We start from the raw sequence: 14,390 nt of genomic DNA, 5'->3' as shown, positions 1-14,390 counted from the left end.
TGTATGCACCATCTCTCTCTCCCACTCCCTCTCTCCATCCGTCCTCTATATTAATATTAATGTATACCATATTTTGATAGTGTATATAAAATATATACATATATTTTTTGTGAGCCATTTGGCAGTTGCAGCCATCACAAATTTACCACTAAATAATTCAGTGTGTTTCTCCTCAAAATAAGAACATTCTCTTATCTAACCACAGTACAATGCTCACATTCAGGAAATTTAACATGGATGTATTATCTAATATCCACTCCACATTCAAATATCCTTGATCATCCCAAGAAAATCGTTCAAAGCTGTTCTCCTTTATTTCTTTTTTTTTGAAATTTTTATCAAGGATCCAATCAAGGCTCATACATTGATTTTGGTTGTCACCTCTGTCTCCTTCCATCTAGAACTTTTCCCCAGCATTCCATTCATTCATTCATTCATTCATTCAATTAATGGATTGATTTTTTCCTTTCCTGACATAGATCTACTTGAAGAGTCCAGGCATTTTTGGTTTTTGTTTTTTGGTTTGGGGTTGGTTGTTTGTTGGCAGAAAGTCCCTTAATTGGGAAATATCTGGTTATGCCCTCATGAGTAGATCCAGGTTAAACACTTTGGGCAGGACCAAGTGCTTTGCAGGTGATGTCGTGTCCTCAGTACATCACAGCAAGGGGGTATGTGAGCTCGACTTGTCCCATAACTAGTGATATTAGTTTTGATCACTTGGTTAAAGTGGTGACAGGTTTCTCCACGGCACTTTTTCCAAGGTATCCTTCCCCTACTTCCTCCACTGATTAGCCTCGCCTGAATTAATTATCTCTCTATTGGCTGCAAAACGGGGATTTTCTAATTCAATCTTCCCTTCTGCATGTATTAGCTGTCATTCCAGATTATTTTTTCCAAAGGGGGCAGAGGTAGCACTGAAGTCTGAGCTCCTCAGCATCTGGGCCTCCCAGCCTCTTGAAGTATAAAATTGGTTAGAGGTGGCCTGCTCTGTGCCCTTGGGCAACCCCCCCCCCCCCGGGGACTCCTCATCAGTCAACAGGTGGATTCCGGTGGATTCTGCTCAGGAGTCTGCTGTCCCCGTGGCCCCACATACTGTCCTTTTCAGGATGTGCAGAGGGCAGCTCAGATGCCAGGCGCAAGCAGGGCAGTGGTTACCAGTCCCACAACTGATCACTCAGTGGGGATGGCAGAGGTCCGCAGAACAGGAAGAGAAGGACAATAGCGGTGCGTGTTGCCCCGGTAGTGGCAGTGTTTGCTAGCTGGGCGGGGCGAGACTCGCAGCCCTCAGAGTCTAAGCCCAGGCCCGGCTCTCCTCTTTCACTTCGCCCCTCCGGAGGACCTGACGGGGCTGGGATGCACAACAGCTCACCCTGGGCACTGAAGAGACCCAGTCGTTCAATGAAGCTTGAGCAGAGTCGCAGCCTTTAGAGAACTACAATTCCCAGAAGACACAGCAAGCTCCTGGTCCAACCCCAACTGCCCCAGAGGCCGGCTTTGAGGCTGAAGGAAATCTCACCTGTCCTGGGAACTCAGAGTCCTGGTCTGTACGAGGCGCGTTTCTGTCTTTGTTTCTTGGACCTACTCCTGCCTGAGAAATCCCAGTTAGGAGGCAAACCTGACGATGGTGAGATCACCTATCCTCTCTCACTCATACGTGGGCGCTGAGACCCTGCTCGGTGCCAGTCTCCGGACCCGGGCGGGGGGGGGGGGGGGCAGTTAGGTGGAGGAGACAGCGTCATGAAAGGGCAGAGGCTTGGATTGGTTGGGTACCCTTTGAAACCTAGCACATATGTGCTCAGTAAATATTCGCTGGTCCCTCTCGCCCTTGCGTTCCCTTCCATGCACCGTTTCATACAGATTTGCTAGCTCCTAGGATATTGCACTCTCCCAAAATATGCTGTATCTCTCAGTCCGGCTTCCAGGCCTTTTGCGGGCGCTGTTACCTCTACCAGAAGCACATTCAGCTTACTCGTTGAAGTATCTGTAGAGATAGCACAGAGCCTGGCACGGAGCAGGGGCACATGAAATATTTGACGAGTGAATGAATGAATGAACAAATGCCCTTGTCCATTGTACACCCCAGGAAGCAGGGACACTCGGGACCCTTCCTATTCATCTCGATCCTCCGCCCGCTCGCCCGCCTGGAATGAATGCATCCTTTTTATCCGCTCCGAGGATGGCCGGGCTGGGGCAGGGGCAGGGGCAGACCGGGAGGAGGATCGGATTGGGGGCTGCCCTCGGCCCCCTCCCAGGTCTCCTAAAGGGTCAGCTTTTCCGGACGTGGGGAGTTTGCCTCTGCCCGAAACTTAGCCCCGGTCACCTGACTCCCACGACCAGCCCTCCCGCCCCTTACTATCCCGGACACCCCAGACCGACACTGAGCCAACAGCACGTGGTCCAGGGGGCCCAGCTTCCCATTGGTTGCTCGTCTCCTTCCTTCCCCGCGATTGGCAGAGGCCCCAGCCTCAGGTTCCCCCCCCTCCGCGCCCTGCGGTGGTACAGCCTGCCGCGGCTTTAGGCGGGGTGGGAAGGTCCACTGTGCCGCGGTGCGGGGGGGTCGGGAAGAGCCGGGCGAGGCGGAGGGATCCCTCTGGAATGTTTCCGTCGGGCCCACCCGGGGCAGGGCGGCACGGCGCGGATTGGCTACGAACGTCGGACGGCCGCTCCTGATTGGCGGGGCGCGGGCGCGGGCCCCGCCCTCCCTGGCCGCGGCTGCGGGAGAGGCCCGGGCCGGAGTTTGCGGAGGGCCGAGCCGGGCGTGCGCGGGGAGGCGGCGGCGGCGCAGGTGAGTGCCCCCGCGGGCGGGGCGCGGCGCGGCCGCTTCCGGGGACCCCAGCGCTTACCTGCGGGGTCGCAGAGCAGCGGGGATCCGGCGGATCGAGCGGGGTGGGGCCGGCCCCATGGACAGGGCTGGACATCTAGGTTGGCCTCCAGGATGCCCGAGGCCCCCTCCCAGAGAGGCGCCCATCGCCCCGCCCGGGGCAGGGTCAAACGCCTCCCGCCGCTGGGATGGGGTCGACAGCCCACCCCGCTCCCTGCGCTCCTCTGGACAGTCCCCGTCCCGATGGGCACGGGCGCGAGGTCGGCATTTCTGAGCCCTGCCTGGGCACCTCCCTGCAGCCGGCCTCGTCCCAATCCTCCAGGGCCTAGAGGGAGCTGGAGAGGACCGAGGTCCCGATAATAATAATGAAAAAATCACCCCGGCTAGCATTTTTTGAACGCTTCCGTGTCAGGTATTTACCATGCGTATCACTGAGTCTAAACACTCTATGGGAGATGCTGTTACTTCTTTTAGAGGTGAAGCAACAGACCCAGAGAGGTGGAGTGACTTGCCCAAGGTGACACAGCTAGTAAGTGTCAGATCGGGAACTCGAACCCGTGCTTCAGAGTCCAGAACTGGAGTCTCAGCCACTAGATTCGATGGCTCCGTGGCTCAGGTGTTCCTGACCGGCTCCGCTGCCCTGCTGCTGCTCCCACCTCCAACCATGCACACATGTGGGCCACACCTGCTGCTCTTTGCTTTCCCCCCAAGGGGTCACCAGACACCAGCCCTGCCTTGCCTCCCCTGAGCTGGGAAAGACAGGGACTGAATACCTAAGTAGAGAGTGACACCTGCAGGGGAGATAGGGGGCCCGGGGGTCCTTTGCCCGCTGGGCCCCTCTGGGAAGCCTGGGCTGAGGCCTGGGCAGTAGGCGTTCTCCCCGGAAACACCCAGGAGCCGGTTTTTCAAGACTGAATCAGAGGCCTCCTGCCCGCCTCTCCGAAGCCATATCCTACTGGAAAGGGGAGGCTGGGTGTGGTGGCCCCCCTCCCGCAGCTTATGTCAGCTCCCAGGAACCCCCTTCCCCACTTCCTGCTGCCCCCACTGTGACTCTGCGTGATTGTGGGGTTGTTTAGTTTCAGGCCCTTCGCAGGGAAGAGAGGGTGGGGATGCTGGGATTCCAGCCAGTGTGCTTGGCGCCCAGGCTGACACTCTTTTTCCTCCATCCCTATGTTCAGGTTTGAGGGGAGCCTGGGAACTTGGGGAGGGGGTAGCAGTTAGCAACTCCACCACATGTTCTGAGGATAGGAGGGCTCAGAGACTAGTCAGAATGAGGACAGAAGGCACATTCATCCATTCTACAAACATTTATTGAGCACCTGTCATGTGCCAGGCACTGTTCTTGGCACAGAGGACACAATAGTGAACAAGACAAAAATCCCTGCTCTGTGGGAGCTGCCATTCTAGTTGGGGGGAAACAGGCAACAAGCAAGTTAACGAGTAAATAAAGAAGGTATCTGCAGATGGTAGTAAGTGCTATGTGCTATGAATAAAAGTGCTATGAATAAAATATGAGGGGATGGCATGGTAGAATCTGTGGGTAAGGGGGTGGCTTGGAGGAGGTGACTTTGGAGACAAGATCTAAATGAAAAAAGGAGGTAGCCCTGCAAAGATCAGGCAGGGGGCCCACCCCAGGCAAAAGCTCTGAGGCTAGACGGCGCTTGGAATAGTGTGGCTGGGGCACCAGCTGCAGTCCAAGTGGCAATTCTGCAGGGGTCTGTGACTCATATTAAGGAGTGTGGAGCTTTTCCTCCGTAAGGTGGGAAATCGTAAGATTCAAAGCCGGGGAATGACGCGATCTGGTTTACATTTTAAAATAGAGACATGAGGTGAAATAGCAGCCTAAGACTGAAAGACAAGAGTTCTGCCAGGGCAACATGTAATTAAGTTCATGGGCCTGACCCGTCTGGACCACAGGGGCGGTTCCAACAGGCTGGGGCAAGCCAGGGAAGCTGCCTGGAGGAGGTGGCCTAGACTAGGCCTCCTCAGGCCGAGTGGACTGGGATGTTCCTGGGCGGGGCAGGGGAGGAGGCCATAATAATAATGACAATAATAGTAACAGTTTCCTCATAGCGAATGTCAGACAAAATGCTAATCAGGTTGTATGCATAATCTCTTTGGATTCCCATAAGCACCCTGAGAGACAGGAATTCTGCTTGTTTTTTTGGACGAGAAAACTGAGGCCCCATCACATGAAGTGACTTGCCCACGGCTACGCAGCTGGTAAGTGGCAGGGGTGGGATTTGAACCCAGGCCACCCTGCCTCTTCTAGTCTGGAAGGCAAATTCATTAATCACTTACTTTCCTCACTACCATTATTCCCTCCTCACAGGTGAGGACGTGGAAACTCGCCTGAACCAGGGCAGCAAGCCTAGGCAGAGTAAGGAGGTTGGGAATGGGCGATCAGGATGTGGAGGCCCTGGGTAAAGGAGGAAATCTGAATCTTGTCAACTGACTGAAAGGTGGTACAGATGGAAATAGTAGTTAAAAAAAAAAATCACCATTTATGGAACGCTTCTCATGTGCCAGGAACTGTTCCAGGCACATATATGATTTCCTTGGAGCTCAGAGAAGTTAAGACACTTGCCCAAGGTCACACAGCTAGTAAGAAGAGAAGCCAGGTTCCAGACTCATGTTCGCAGCATCCCGCTAAGATGTATGAGGGGCTGCAGGAGAACCAGAGGAGGTGATAATGAGGTTTTTTTTGTTTTTTGTTTTTGTTTTTGTTTTTCTTTTTAAGCATCACTGAGTGCGATGAAATAATCTGAGGAGACAGCATTGGTTTATTCATTCAGAATTTGTTTTTTTGTCAAATATTCAGCAAATGCCTACTGTGATGGGTGCTGTGAATAGAGAGATGAAGTAACCAATAAAAGACTAGTATCCCGAATATATATAAAGCATTCCCACAAATCAATAAGAAAAAAGACGGGCATTACAATAAAAAACAAACTGTACAGTTTTTTTTTTTAAGATTTTATTCATTTATTCATGAGAGAGACAGAGGGAGAGAGAGAGGGAGAGAGAAGCAGAGGGAGAAGCAGGCTCCCAAGGAGCAGGGAGCCCGATGCGGGACTCGATCCCAGGACCCTGGGACCATGACCTGAGCCGAAGGCAGACGCCTAACCATCTGAGCCACCCAGGCACCCCAAACTGTACAGTTTTTAAAAATGGGCAAAGACTTCAAGAGGCAATTCACAAAGGGACAGATCCAAGCAGTTAATAAATGTCTTAAAAGTTGTTAAGCATGGAGCACATGGGTGGCTCAGTCGGTTGAGCATCCAACTCTTGATTTCCGCTCAGGTTATGATCTCAGGGTCGTGAGTCAAGCCCCGCATTGGGCTCCGCACTGGCAGTGGAGCCTGCTTAAGATTCTCTCCCTCCCTCTTCCTCTGCCCTTCCCTGCCCACCCTATAAAAAAGAAAGTTGGGGTGCCTGGGTGGCTCAGTTGGTTAAGCGTCTGCCTTCGGCTCAGGTCATGATCCTGGAGTCCCGGGATCGAGTCCCGCGTCGGGCTCCCTGCTCGGCGGGGAGTCTGCTTCTCCCTCTGACCTTCTTCCCTCTCGTGCTCTCTGTCTCTCATTCTCTCTCTCTCAAATAAATAAATAAAATTTAAAAAAAAAAAAAAAGAAAAAGACCTCAGTTAACAAAAATAAAAATAAAAAAGAAAGTTGTTCAGCATCCTTGATTATGAAGGGAATGAAGGGAGTGAAAACAAAACCACAGGGAAAGGTGAGGGAGATACTCTGTGTCTTTGTGGGTAGACGGAGCACCTACCCTGTCCCCAGCACTATGCTGGGAAGCAAAGGATGAGGGCCACAGAGGTGGGGCTTGTGCTTTTGCTGGTGAGACAAGTCGCCCTTGGGGCAGGGACTACAGCCTTGGCCCTCTCTCTCCCCAGAGCCAAGCACAGGGGCTGGTGGGCCAATGAATATTAGGATCAATCATCCATCCAGTCATTCGGCAAATATTTATTGAGCACCTGCTACACACCAGGCACTGTTCTCTGCCCTGAGAATATAGGGATGAACAAGGCAGACGAAATGCCTTGCCCTTTCAGAAAACAGTGAACAAGACAGTGGATGAAACATATATGCCACCTGAAAGAGATGCGCGAATGAGTTGCAGGGATGCCAGAGGGCAGAGTCAAGTGCAGAAGCACTGAGGCTGGGCTGCCCGTGATGTGCCAGAGGGGCAGGGACAAGGCCCGTGTGCCTGGGAGGAACGAGCAAGGCGGAGAGTGGCAGGAAGGGAGAGGAGGGAGGTGATGGGGGCAGATCTTTTGGGGCCTGTGGGTAGAGGGGAGGACGTTGACTTTTACTCTGAAGGAGGTGGGAACGTGCTCGCTTCGGCAGCACATATACTGAAGGAGGTGGGAGCCCTGGGAGGGGTCGGAGCAGCGGACAGGCGTGAGATGACTTACGTTTTACAGGATCGTTCTGGCTGCTGTGTTGACACAGGCCGTGGAGGGCGAGGACAGAAGCCTACAGACTGGGAGGAGGCAACTGCACTAGTGTAGGTGAGAGACCCTGGGGGCTGGAGCGGGTGCTACCGGAGGAGGTGTTGGAGAACAGACGAAAGAATGCGGGCGCAAACAAATGGAGGCACGAGAGTGGGTGCAGCGCCCTGGGTTTGGCTGAATCCAGGACGGCCCCCTAGAGGAAGAGGTTTTAAAGGAGGGAGCAGGAAGTCCCCTTTACACAAAAAACAGAATTTGGCATAATGGGATCCTCGCCTCGCCTGGCCAGGTGGGTGGAATGTCCCCACTTGCAGAGCAGACATCCCAGGCCCAGGGAGATGGGGTTGCTTAGGGAGCCACTCTGCATGGGCATCAGACAGACCCGAGAGTGCAGCCGGCTTCTGTGACTTTGGACGTGTGACTCGAGATGAAGTCCGAACGCTTTCCCAGTCTGGAAGGCCCGCAGAGTCGACCCCTCCCACCCCCGTCACCTCTTGTACCGCCCCTCTTCAGTCCCTCATTGCTCGCTGCACTGCAGTTACAGTGGGCTCTTGCTGATCTGTGAGCCTGAGCGCCTGCTCAGAACCCTCCCGTGGCCGCCACCTCACTCAGAGCAAAGGCCTGAGTCCTCCCTGGGCGCCCGAGGCCCTGCTCACTCTGCCCGATCCCCTCCCTGCCCGCACCTCCTCCCGCTGTCCCCCTTAGCGCTCTGTTCCAACCCCACAGGCCTCCCTGCTGCTCCTCAAACACACCAAGCACGTCCCCACTTCAGGGCCTTCGTACTGGCCGTTCCCTCTGCCTGGAGCCCTCCTGCCTCACATCCTCATATGGATACTTCTTCCTGTCACTCAGGTCTCAGGTTCAGTTTCACCTGCTCAGAGAGGCCCTCTTTGACCTTGTCTGTAGAAGAACTTGTCTTGTTTGATTGTCTTCATAGCACAAATAGTAATCATAATAGACTGTTACACGTGTGCTTGCTCACTGTGCATCTTCTCTGGACTATATGCTCTGGACAGCCTGGACAGAGCCCCAGCTAACATATGTGGCACCTGGGAGAGAACCGGAAGGAGGCAGCCCTTCCTCCCGGCAGACACATCAGCTCGGCCTGTAGCTCGGCAAGCAGAGCACAGGCTGAATTTCAGTCCCACTTGCAACCCTGGTCTGGTGCTTTTGCACAGTGAACAACCTGTGTAACTGCGCATGGTGGCCCTGGTCAGGGGCCTTGCTTATCTTACTGAAGGCAATATCTACAGTGGTGCATGGAATATAGTAAGTATGCAAAAAATATTTGTTTGAAAGGAGGGAGGAAGAAAGAAACAGAATGGAGGTAGAGAAAAGAAAACAGAGGAAAGAAAAAGAGTAGATCAGTCAGGACAGGTTTTGCTACAGTAACAAACAACCCCCCAAATCTTAGTGGCGGAACTCCACAAGGCTTATTTTTTTTTGTTCCTGCTACATCACTGCAGCTCAGCAGGAGGTTCCGTTCATTATCAAATGCAGCCTGCCTGGGAGATATAGATCCCCCAGAGTCTCTGGCTCCAGTGATTAAATGCTTCAGCCCAGAAACATCATGTGTCTCACAACTCATTGGTCAGAAGTAGTCATATGTCTGCCCAGTCACAAGGAGGTCAGCAAGTGTCACCTGCCTGTGTGCTTTGAAGGGAGAGTCAGAAATTTTTGGTGCACAGCACTAGTGAGTGTCAGTGCCAATAGAAAAATAAAGGGGAATGTAACCACTTTGAGCCTCCATTTTCTCATCTGTTAAATGGGCGTAATCATAACATAATATTGTCCCCACGTCCCGATGCGATGTGAGGATGAAGTAAGGTCACAGCGCAGTTTGCTTGGGGTCTTAGTAGGCATTAGCTACCATTATTACTTCTGTACAAGGTATGTAAGTGCTGGGCCCGGGTTTCGAACCGAGGCTTTTCTGTTCTCCAAATATCTCATAAGGCCAGTAGGGTGCTGATAGTGTGGGAGAGGCGGCCCGAGGCCACTGCCCAGGCCCTGAGCCCATTTTCCTGCCCTGCAGATCTCCTGAGTGTGCCCGCGCTTCTCACTGCTCATGCCGCTGGGACTGGGGCGGCGGAAAAAGGCGCCGCCTCTGGTGGAAAATGAGGAGGCTGAGCCAGGCCGTGGGGGGCTGGGCGTGGGGGAGCCGGGGCCCCTGGGTGGGGGTGGGGCAGGGGGGCCCCAAATGGGCCTGCCTCCCCCTCCCCCAGCCCTGCGGCCCCGCCTCGTGTTCCACACCCAGCTGGCCCACGGCAGTCCCACGGGCCGCATCGAGGGCTTCACCAATGTCAAGGAGCTGTACGGCAAGATCGCCGAGGCCTTCCGGCTGCCAGCTGCTGAGGTACCCATGGGGGAGCCGGGCACCAGGGTCCCTGATGGTGGGCTGAGGCCCGGGCATGCCTCCTGCTCGGGAGCAGCGGCTCAGATGCTGGAGCTGCACATGCCGAGGCCTGCTCCCCAGTGACTTACGGGGAACTGCAGGCCAAGCCTGGGTGCTGAGCTCCCTTCAGGCATTGGGAGGCCTGTGCCCCAGCGGCCTGCAGAAATGGGTGGCCAGGGCTGGATGTGACCTTCCCAGCGTGCATCGGGAGGCTTGCGCCCCCGCTGATTACGGGGTCTGGAGGTCAGATGCGAGATTCATTTCTCTGTGATGCCTTGGGAGGCCTTACCCGGAGGACATGGGAGCCGAAGGAAGGGAGGCAAAAAGGGCAACAGTAGGATTGAGCAGGAGGTAGATGCGGGGGTCTCAGAAGGTGTGTGGTGGGTATTCTCTGCCCCTTCATTCATTCCACAAGCCCTTACTGAGCACCCGTTGTGTGCCAGGCTCTGTGCCCTGGGGGCCGCAGGGAGCTTTTGCTAGGACAGAAATCTCAGCCCTAGCAGAGCTGCATCCTAGTGGGGGCCACTCTGGGGGGGGGGACCCCCAGCCTTTTCCCAGCTCCCCCCCGTTCCCCCTCAGGCGGTTGTTAGCAAAGGGCAAGGGAAGGAGGTGAGGGTTGAGTGTCTCCCGCCCATGCAGGTGATGTTCTGTACCCTCAACACCCACAAAGTGGACATGGACAAGCTCTTGGGAGGCCAGATCGGGCTGGAGGACTTCATCTTTGCCCACATCAAGGGACAGCGCAAGGAGGTAGAGGTGTTCAAGTCAGAGGAGGCGCTGGGGCTCACCATCACTGACAACGGGGCCGGCTATGCCTTCATCAAGGTGCTTGGGGTGGATGGGGCACCCGGAGTCCTGAGGGTAAAGATGGGCCATGGGACCCAAGGGCAGAGCCATGGGGGCTGACAGCTCCTCTCCCCACAGCGCATTAAGGAGGGAAGCGTGATTGACCACATCCAGCTCATCAGCGTGGGTGACATGATTGAGGCCATCAACGGGCAGAGTCTGCTGGGCTGCCGACACTACGAGGTGGCCCGTCTGCTCAAGGAGCTGCCCCGAGGCCGCACCTTCACGCTGAAGCTCACAGAGCCCCGCAAGGCCTTTGGTGAGGGGCCTGCCTCCTGGACCACTGCTGTTAGCTTGGGTTCAGGCCACAGTGGCAGGGAGACACCAGCAGGTGGCACCCAAGGCCAGCCAGCTGCAGTAGAAGGTGGGGGCCCCGCCTTGCCCTGCGGTGGGGGTGCTGGCTCTCCACCCAGCCTGGGAGGAGGGTGAGAACAAGGAGGAAGTTGCCCCCACACCCAGCTTCCTGGAACCATTAGCCCAGCCAAGCGCCCCCAACCCTGGCGAGCCCCTCCAGTCCTGAGAAGCCAGGGTTGGCTGCCCTGTTCCTGCACCCCCACTTTTCCGTCTGACTTCACTAACTCTCTGGAATGGGCCTGAGGCCCCTGAGGTGGGGGTGGGGGACTCTCAAACACTTCCCCAGGCAGATAGGGCTGGTCTTTGGCCCAGCAGCTGGATCCCCTTGGCCTTGGGGAGAACAGCTCAAGACCCAGGCCCCACCCCCTTCCTGTCCCTCAGGCCCTGGGAACTGGGCCCCCTTCTGTCTCGCCTCCAGCCTTTTCCATTCTCGGCCCCTGGCTGTCCTTCCCCCATCCATGCCAAGCTGGAGTCAGGAGTCCTGCCCTCCCGGGATCACCTCAGGCCCCAACTCCCCAGAGCCTGCAGAAACTTAGAGAAGGTAGAAGGGGGTATCTGAGGCCAGGCTGCCTGGGGTCCTGCCCAGGGCATGCTGGAATTGGGCTTCCCAGACCCTCACCCCTTCCCTGCCTCCCACAGACATGATCGGTGTACGCTCAGGGGGTGGCCGCCCTGGCTCTGGCCCCCAGCTGGGCACTGGCCGAGGGACCCTCCGGCTCAGATCCCGCGGCCCTGCCACAGTAGAGGATGTGGTGAGTGTTCTAGCCCGGCCCCAGCCCTCCTTCCCTGGGCATCCGTAGGTGGCTGCATTCTTTGTTAGCTGAGGGGCTCTGGGCACTAGATTCAAATCTACCTCCGCCCCGTACCAGCTCTGGGACCTTTGTTGGGTAGGCGGGCCTCAGTTGCCTTGTTTGTAAAGTAAGGGGATAGTAATACTGTCACAGGGTTGTGGTGAGGATGAGCTGTGGGTTAGTACACGTAAAGTGGTGAAAAGAGCATCCCGCGCTTAAGAAGTACAATTACAAACCTATTCACATTATTGTGGTGTTACTGTCCCTCCCCCACCCCCCCAGCCCTCAGCCTTTGAGGAGAAGGCAATTGAGAAGGTGGATGACCTGCTGGAGAGTTACATGGGCATCAGGGACACGGAGCTGGGTGAGTGGGGACGCCTGGATCTGCGGATGGGTGCGAGCCTTGGGGAAGGGGCTTCTGGGTCCTGTGGGGCTGGGTCTGCCCTGAGTACCTCTGCCGTCTGTGCTTCCATTCCGCGCCCCACCCCCCCACCCTTGTCCAGCGGCCACCATGGTGGAGCTTGGAAAGGACAAAAGGAACCCAGATGAGCTAGCCGAGGCCCTGGATGAACGGCTTGGTGACTTTGCCTTCCCTGATGAGTTCGTCTTTGACGTCTGGGGTGCCATTGGGGATGCCAAGGTCGGCCGCTTCTAGGCCCCCTTCCAGACCTCTCCGTGACCTGGCTCTGCTTGGTGGGAGCCCCCAGTGGGAGGGCCACCATGGCCTGGACCCCAGCATCCGGCTTGGACCTTGCTCAGCAGCCCAAGGATGATGCAGAGTGGAGGTGGGGCCGGGCCTCCGCCCCACTCCAATCGGTACCACCCCTCCCCAGCTCCCACCCTGGCTGGGGTCCCCGGTCCCCCCCTTGCCCTGTTCCTCACCTACCTCAGCCGGGTCAGGCGCAGGGGGTTGGGGGGGGGAGGGACCAGCCAGATTGGGTGGCCACCCCCGCCCCCAACACTTTCCGTATCAGCTGCCAAACTGGTCTCTCATCTCCCTGGGGCCTGTTTGGGGGTCGTGACCTCCCTAGTTTCCTGCTGCAGGGAATGCAGAAGGGGGGCATCCCCCCCTCAGCAAATGCAATAATGCCCTCCCCCCCATGCCCCACCCAGAGAGGAGCCCCCTCACCTTGGAGTCTGTTACCTCCGCATTTGAAACACTAGTCTGCTGTGAACCCCAACCTCCCTCCCTCCCCTGCCCTCTGTGTCGCCCACAGCCCAGCCCCAGACAGAAGGGGCAGGAGGGAGGATGGCGGTGGGCTTTTGTATCTGAACTTGCTGTCTTGAACATAAAGAATCTATCTGCTGTTGGACCTGTGTGGCGGCTTCAGCTTTGGGGTGGGAGAAGGGGGTGAGCCAAGGCTGGGAAAGAATGTAGCAGCTGAAATCCATCCTCCTCGGGCTCCAGATTGAATTAGGAGCCTGGCTGGGCCACCCCCCCAACCCGTTCCGCCTGACGAGGTCTCTGGCTGTGGGCCACCAGGCTTCCAGTCAAAGGCCGGAGCTTCCTGGCCCTACTGAGGTTCAAGTCTTGCTCCCTCTCGAACGAGGCCTCCTGCCACCTCAAGCCTGATGTGAACAGTGGGCGCCAAGCTGTTGTAGCCCAGGGCCACAGGGGACACCACCAGGGCCCAGAGATGCGGAAGCCTGGCTTGGGAAAAGAAAGATGGGGGGCCCAGTCATGGAACACTACATCACAAACTAATGATGTCATGTATGGTGATTAACATAACAATAAAAAAAATTTAAAGGAAAAAAAAAAAAGGATGGGGGGGCCCAAGATGGAGGCCTGCCAGGGCAAATGCCGTGGGGAGGGGCCCTGCCCCCGAGCCTGAGGGGAGCGGTCATGATGTGGCCCCCGTGCTTGCTGGCTCTGGATGCGTGGGGTCTGCTGGCGTCCATGGCGCACTGTGGTTTGCACTGGACGTAAACCCAGCGTGCTTGTTTTGACAACCCACTTTATCCTCAAGGATTGAGTGGGGATCAGCGAAGGGGGGCTGGGACCCTGGCCAGACCTGGAGGGAAGGGCAGGAATTGAAGCAAGGGGAGCCAGGCCAGAGGTCCCTGCAGGAATGTCTGAGGTCAGCCCGCTCCCCGTTTTCATCGCTCCTTTCAACGGGAGGGCTCTGGGCCTGCCTGGGAGAGGGGAGCTGGGGGCACTGGCGGGGCGTGGGGTGGGTGCGCAGCCCGTGGTTGTGTTCTTGGGGTGGGATGGAAACAGCTGTTGTTGGGGTCCCTCTCAACATCCCTGGGCACCCACAGGTGCCTGCAGTGTCTGTGCTGATAAACCACTCAGGTCGCGAAGGGGTGCGGCCGTGTGTCTCAGTGCTGAGACAGTAAGACTGTGTCTATCAGAGTGTTGGTGGTTTTTGACTCCGTTGAGGGAACAGGAGGTAATGACTGTCTTTGTGTTCCAAGGTGTTTGTGGGTGTAACTGGCAGCACCTCTGTGTGGCGTGTGGACATGTAAGTGCAGCTCGGGGGGTGTCCAAGGCTGTGAGTGTGAGTGCCTCTGGGTGTTTTGTTTGTGGGCTACGTGTTGACCAGCTAGGTCTCAAGATGTCCAGGAGGTGCGACTCCTTGTGCCTTGGGTGTATGGAGTACACTCGCGGGGCCTGTCTTGGACTGTTAGGGGGTGTCTGTGGGTGCTACGGTGTGTGGCTGGTGGGCTGTCTCAGAGGTAGGGATTATGTGTGTGTCTCGGGACTAGGTGAGACCGGATCTCCCA

The 14,390-nt window shown here is 56.2% G+C and overlaps 1 protein-coding gene across 8 annotated transcripts; it reads left to right on the top strand.

Annotated features, from left to right (window-relative positions):
- The first annotated feature begins 1,259 nt into the window (after positions 1–1,259).
- Positions 1,260–12,973, top strand: GIPC1 (GIPC PDZ domain containing family member 1). 8 transcript variants are annotated; one of them, XM_073887653.1, is made up of 10 exons: positions 1,260–1,551; positions 4,954–5,044; positions 5,154–5,201; positions 7,254–7,340; positions 9,313–9,633; positions 10,312–10,497; positions 10,597–10,882; positions 11,512–11,624; positions 11,946–12,027; positions 12,167–12,973. In XM_073887653.1, exons 5-10 carry the CDS (start codon positions 9,346–9,348, stop codon positions 12,316–12,318), a joined length of 1,107 nt encoding a protein of 368 aa, XP_073743754.1. In that variant the 5' UTR covers positions 1,260–1,551; positions 4,954–5,044; positions 5,154–5,201; positions 7,254–7,340; positions 9,313–9,345; the 3' UTR covers positions 12,319–12,973. The 8 variants fall into 8 exon arrangements, with proteins under 8 accessions (XP_073743754.1, XP_073743752.1, XP_073743757.1 ...); XM_073887652.1 differs by lacking the exon at positions 1,260–1,551 and adding an exon at positions 2,517–2,785; XM_073887651.1 differs by lacking the exon at positions 5,154–5,201.
- Positions 12,974–14,390: the final 1,417 nt, after the last annotated feature.

The sequence above is a fragment of the Callorhinus ursinus genome, unplaced genomic scaffold, assembly GCF_003265705.2.
Source record: "Callorhinus ursinus isolate GAN/ISIS: 27379988/994484 unplaced genomic scaffold, GSC_fseal_2.0 scaffold82, whole genome shotgun sequence".
In the NCBI taxonomy this organism is placed as follows: Eukaryota; Metazoa; Chordata; class Mammalia; order Carnivora; family Otariidae; genus Callorhinus; species Callorhinus ursinus.
The sequence above is the reverse complement of the archived record's forward strand: the minus strand, read 5'-3'. Positions and strand labels throughout refer to the sequence as shown.

Bases quoted from the DNA above. Each gene is read 5' to 3' on its own strand.
- GIPC1 (XM_073887651.1), top strand. From the start codon at position 9,346: ATGCCGCTGGGACTGGGGCGGCGGAAAAAGGCGCCGCCTCTGGTGGAA. The intron at 11,625-11,945 runs GTGAGTGTTCTA...CCACCCCCCCAG, and splicing joins CTGCCACAGTAGAGGATGTG to CCCTCAGCCTTTGAGGAGAA. The intron at 12,028-12,166 runs GTGAGTGGGGAC...ACCCTTGTCCAG, and splicing joins CATCAGGGACACGGAGCTGG to CGGCCACCATGGTGGAGCTT.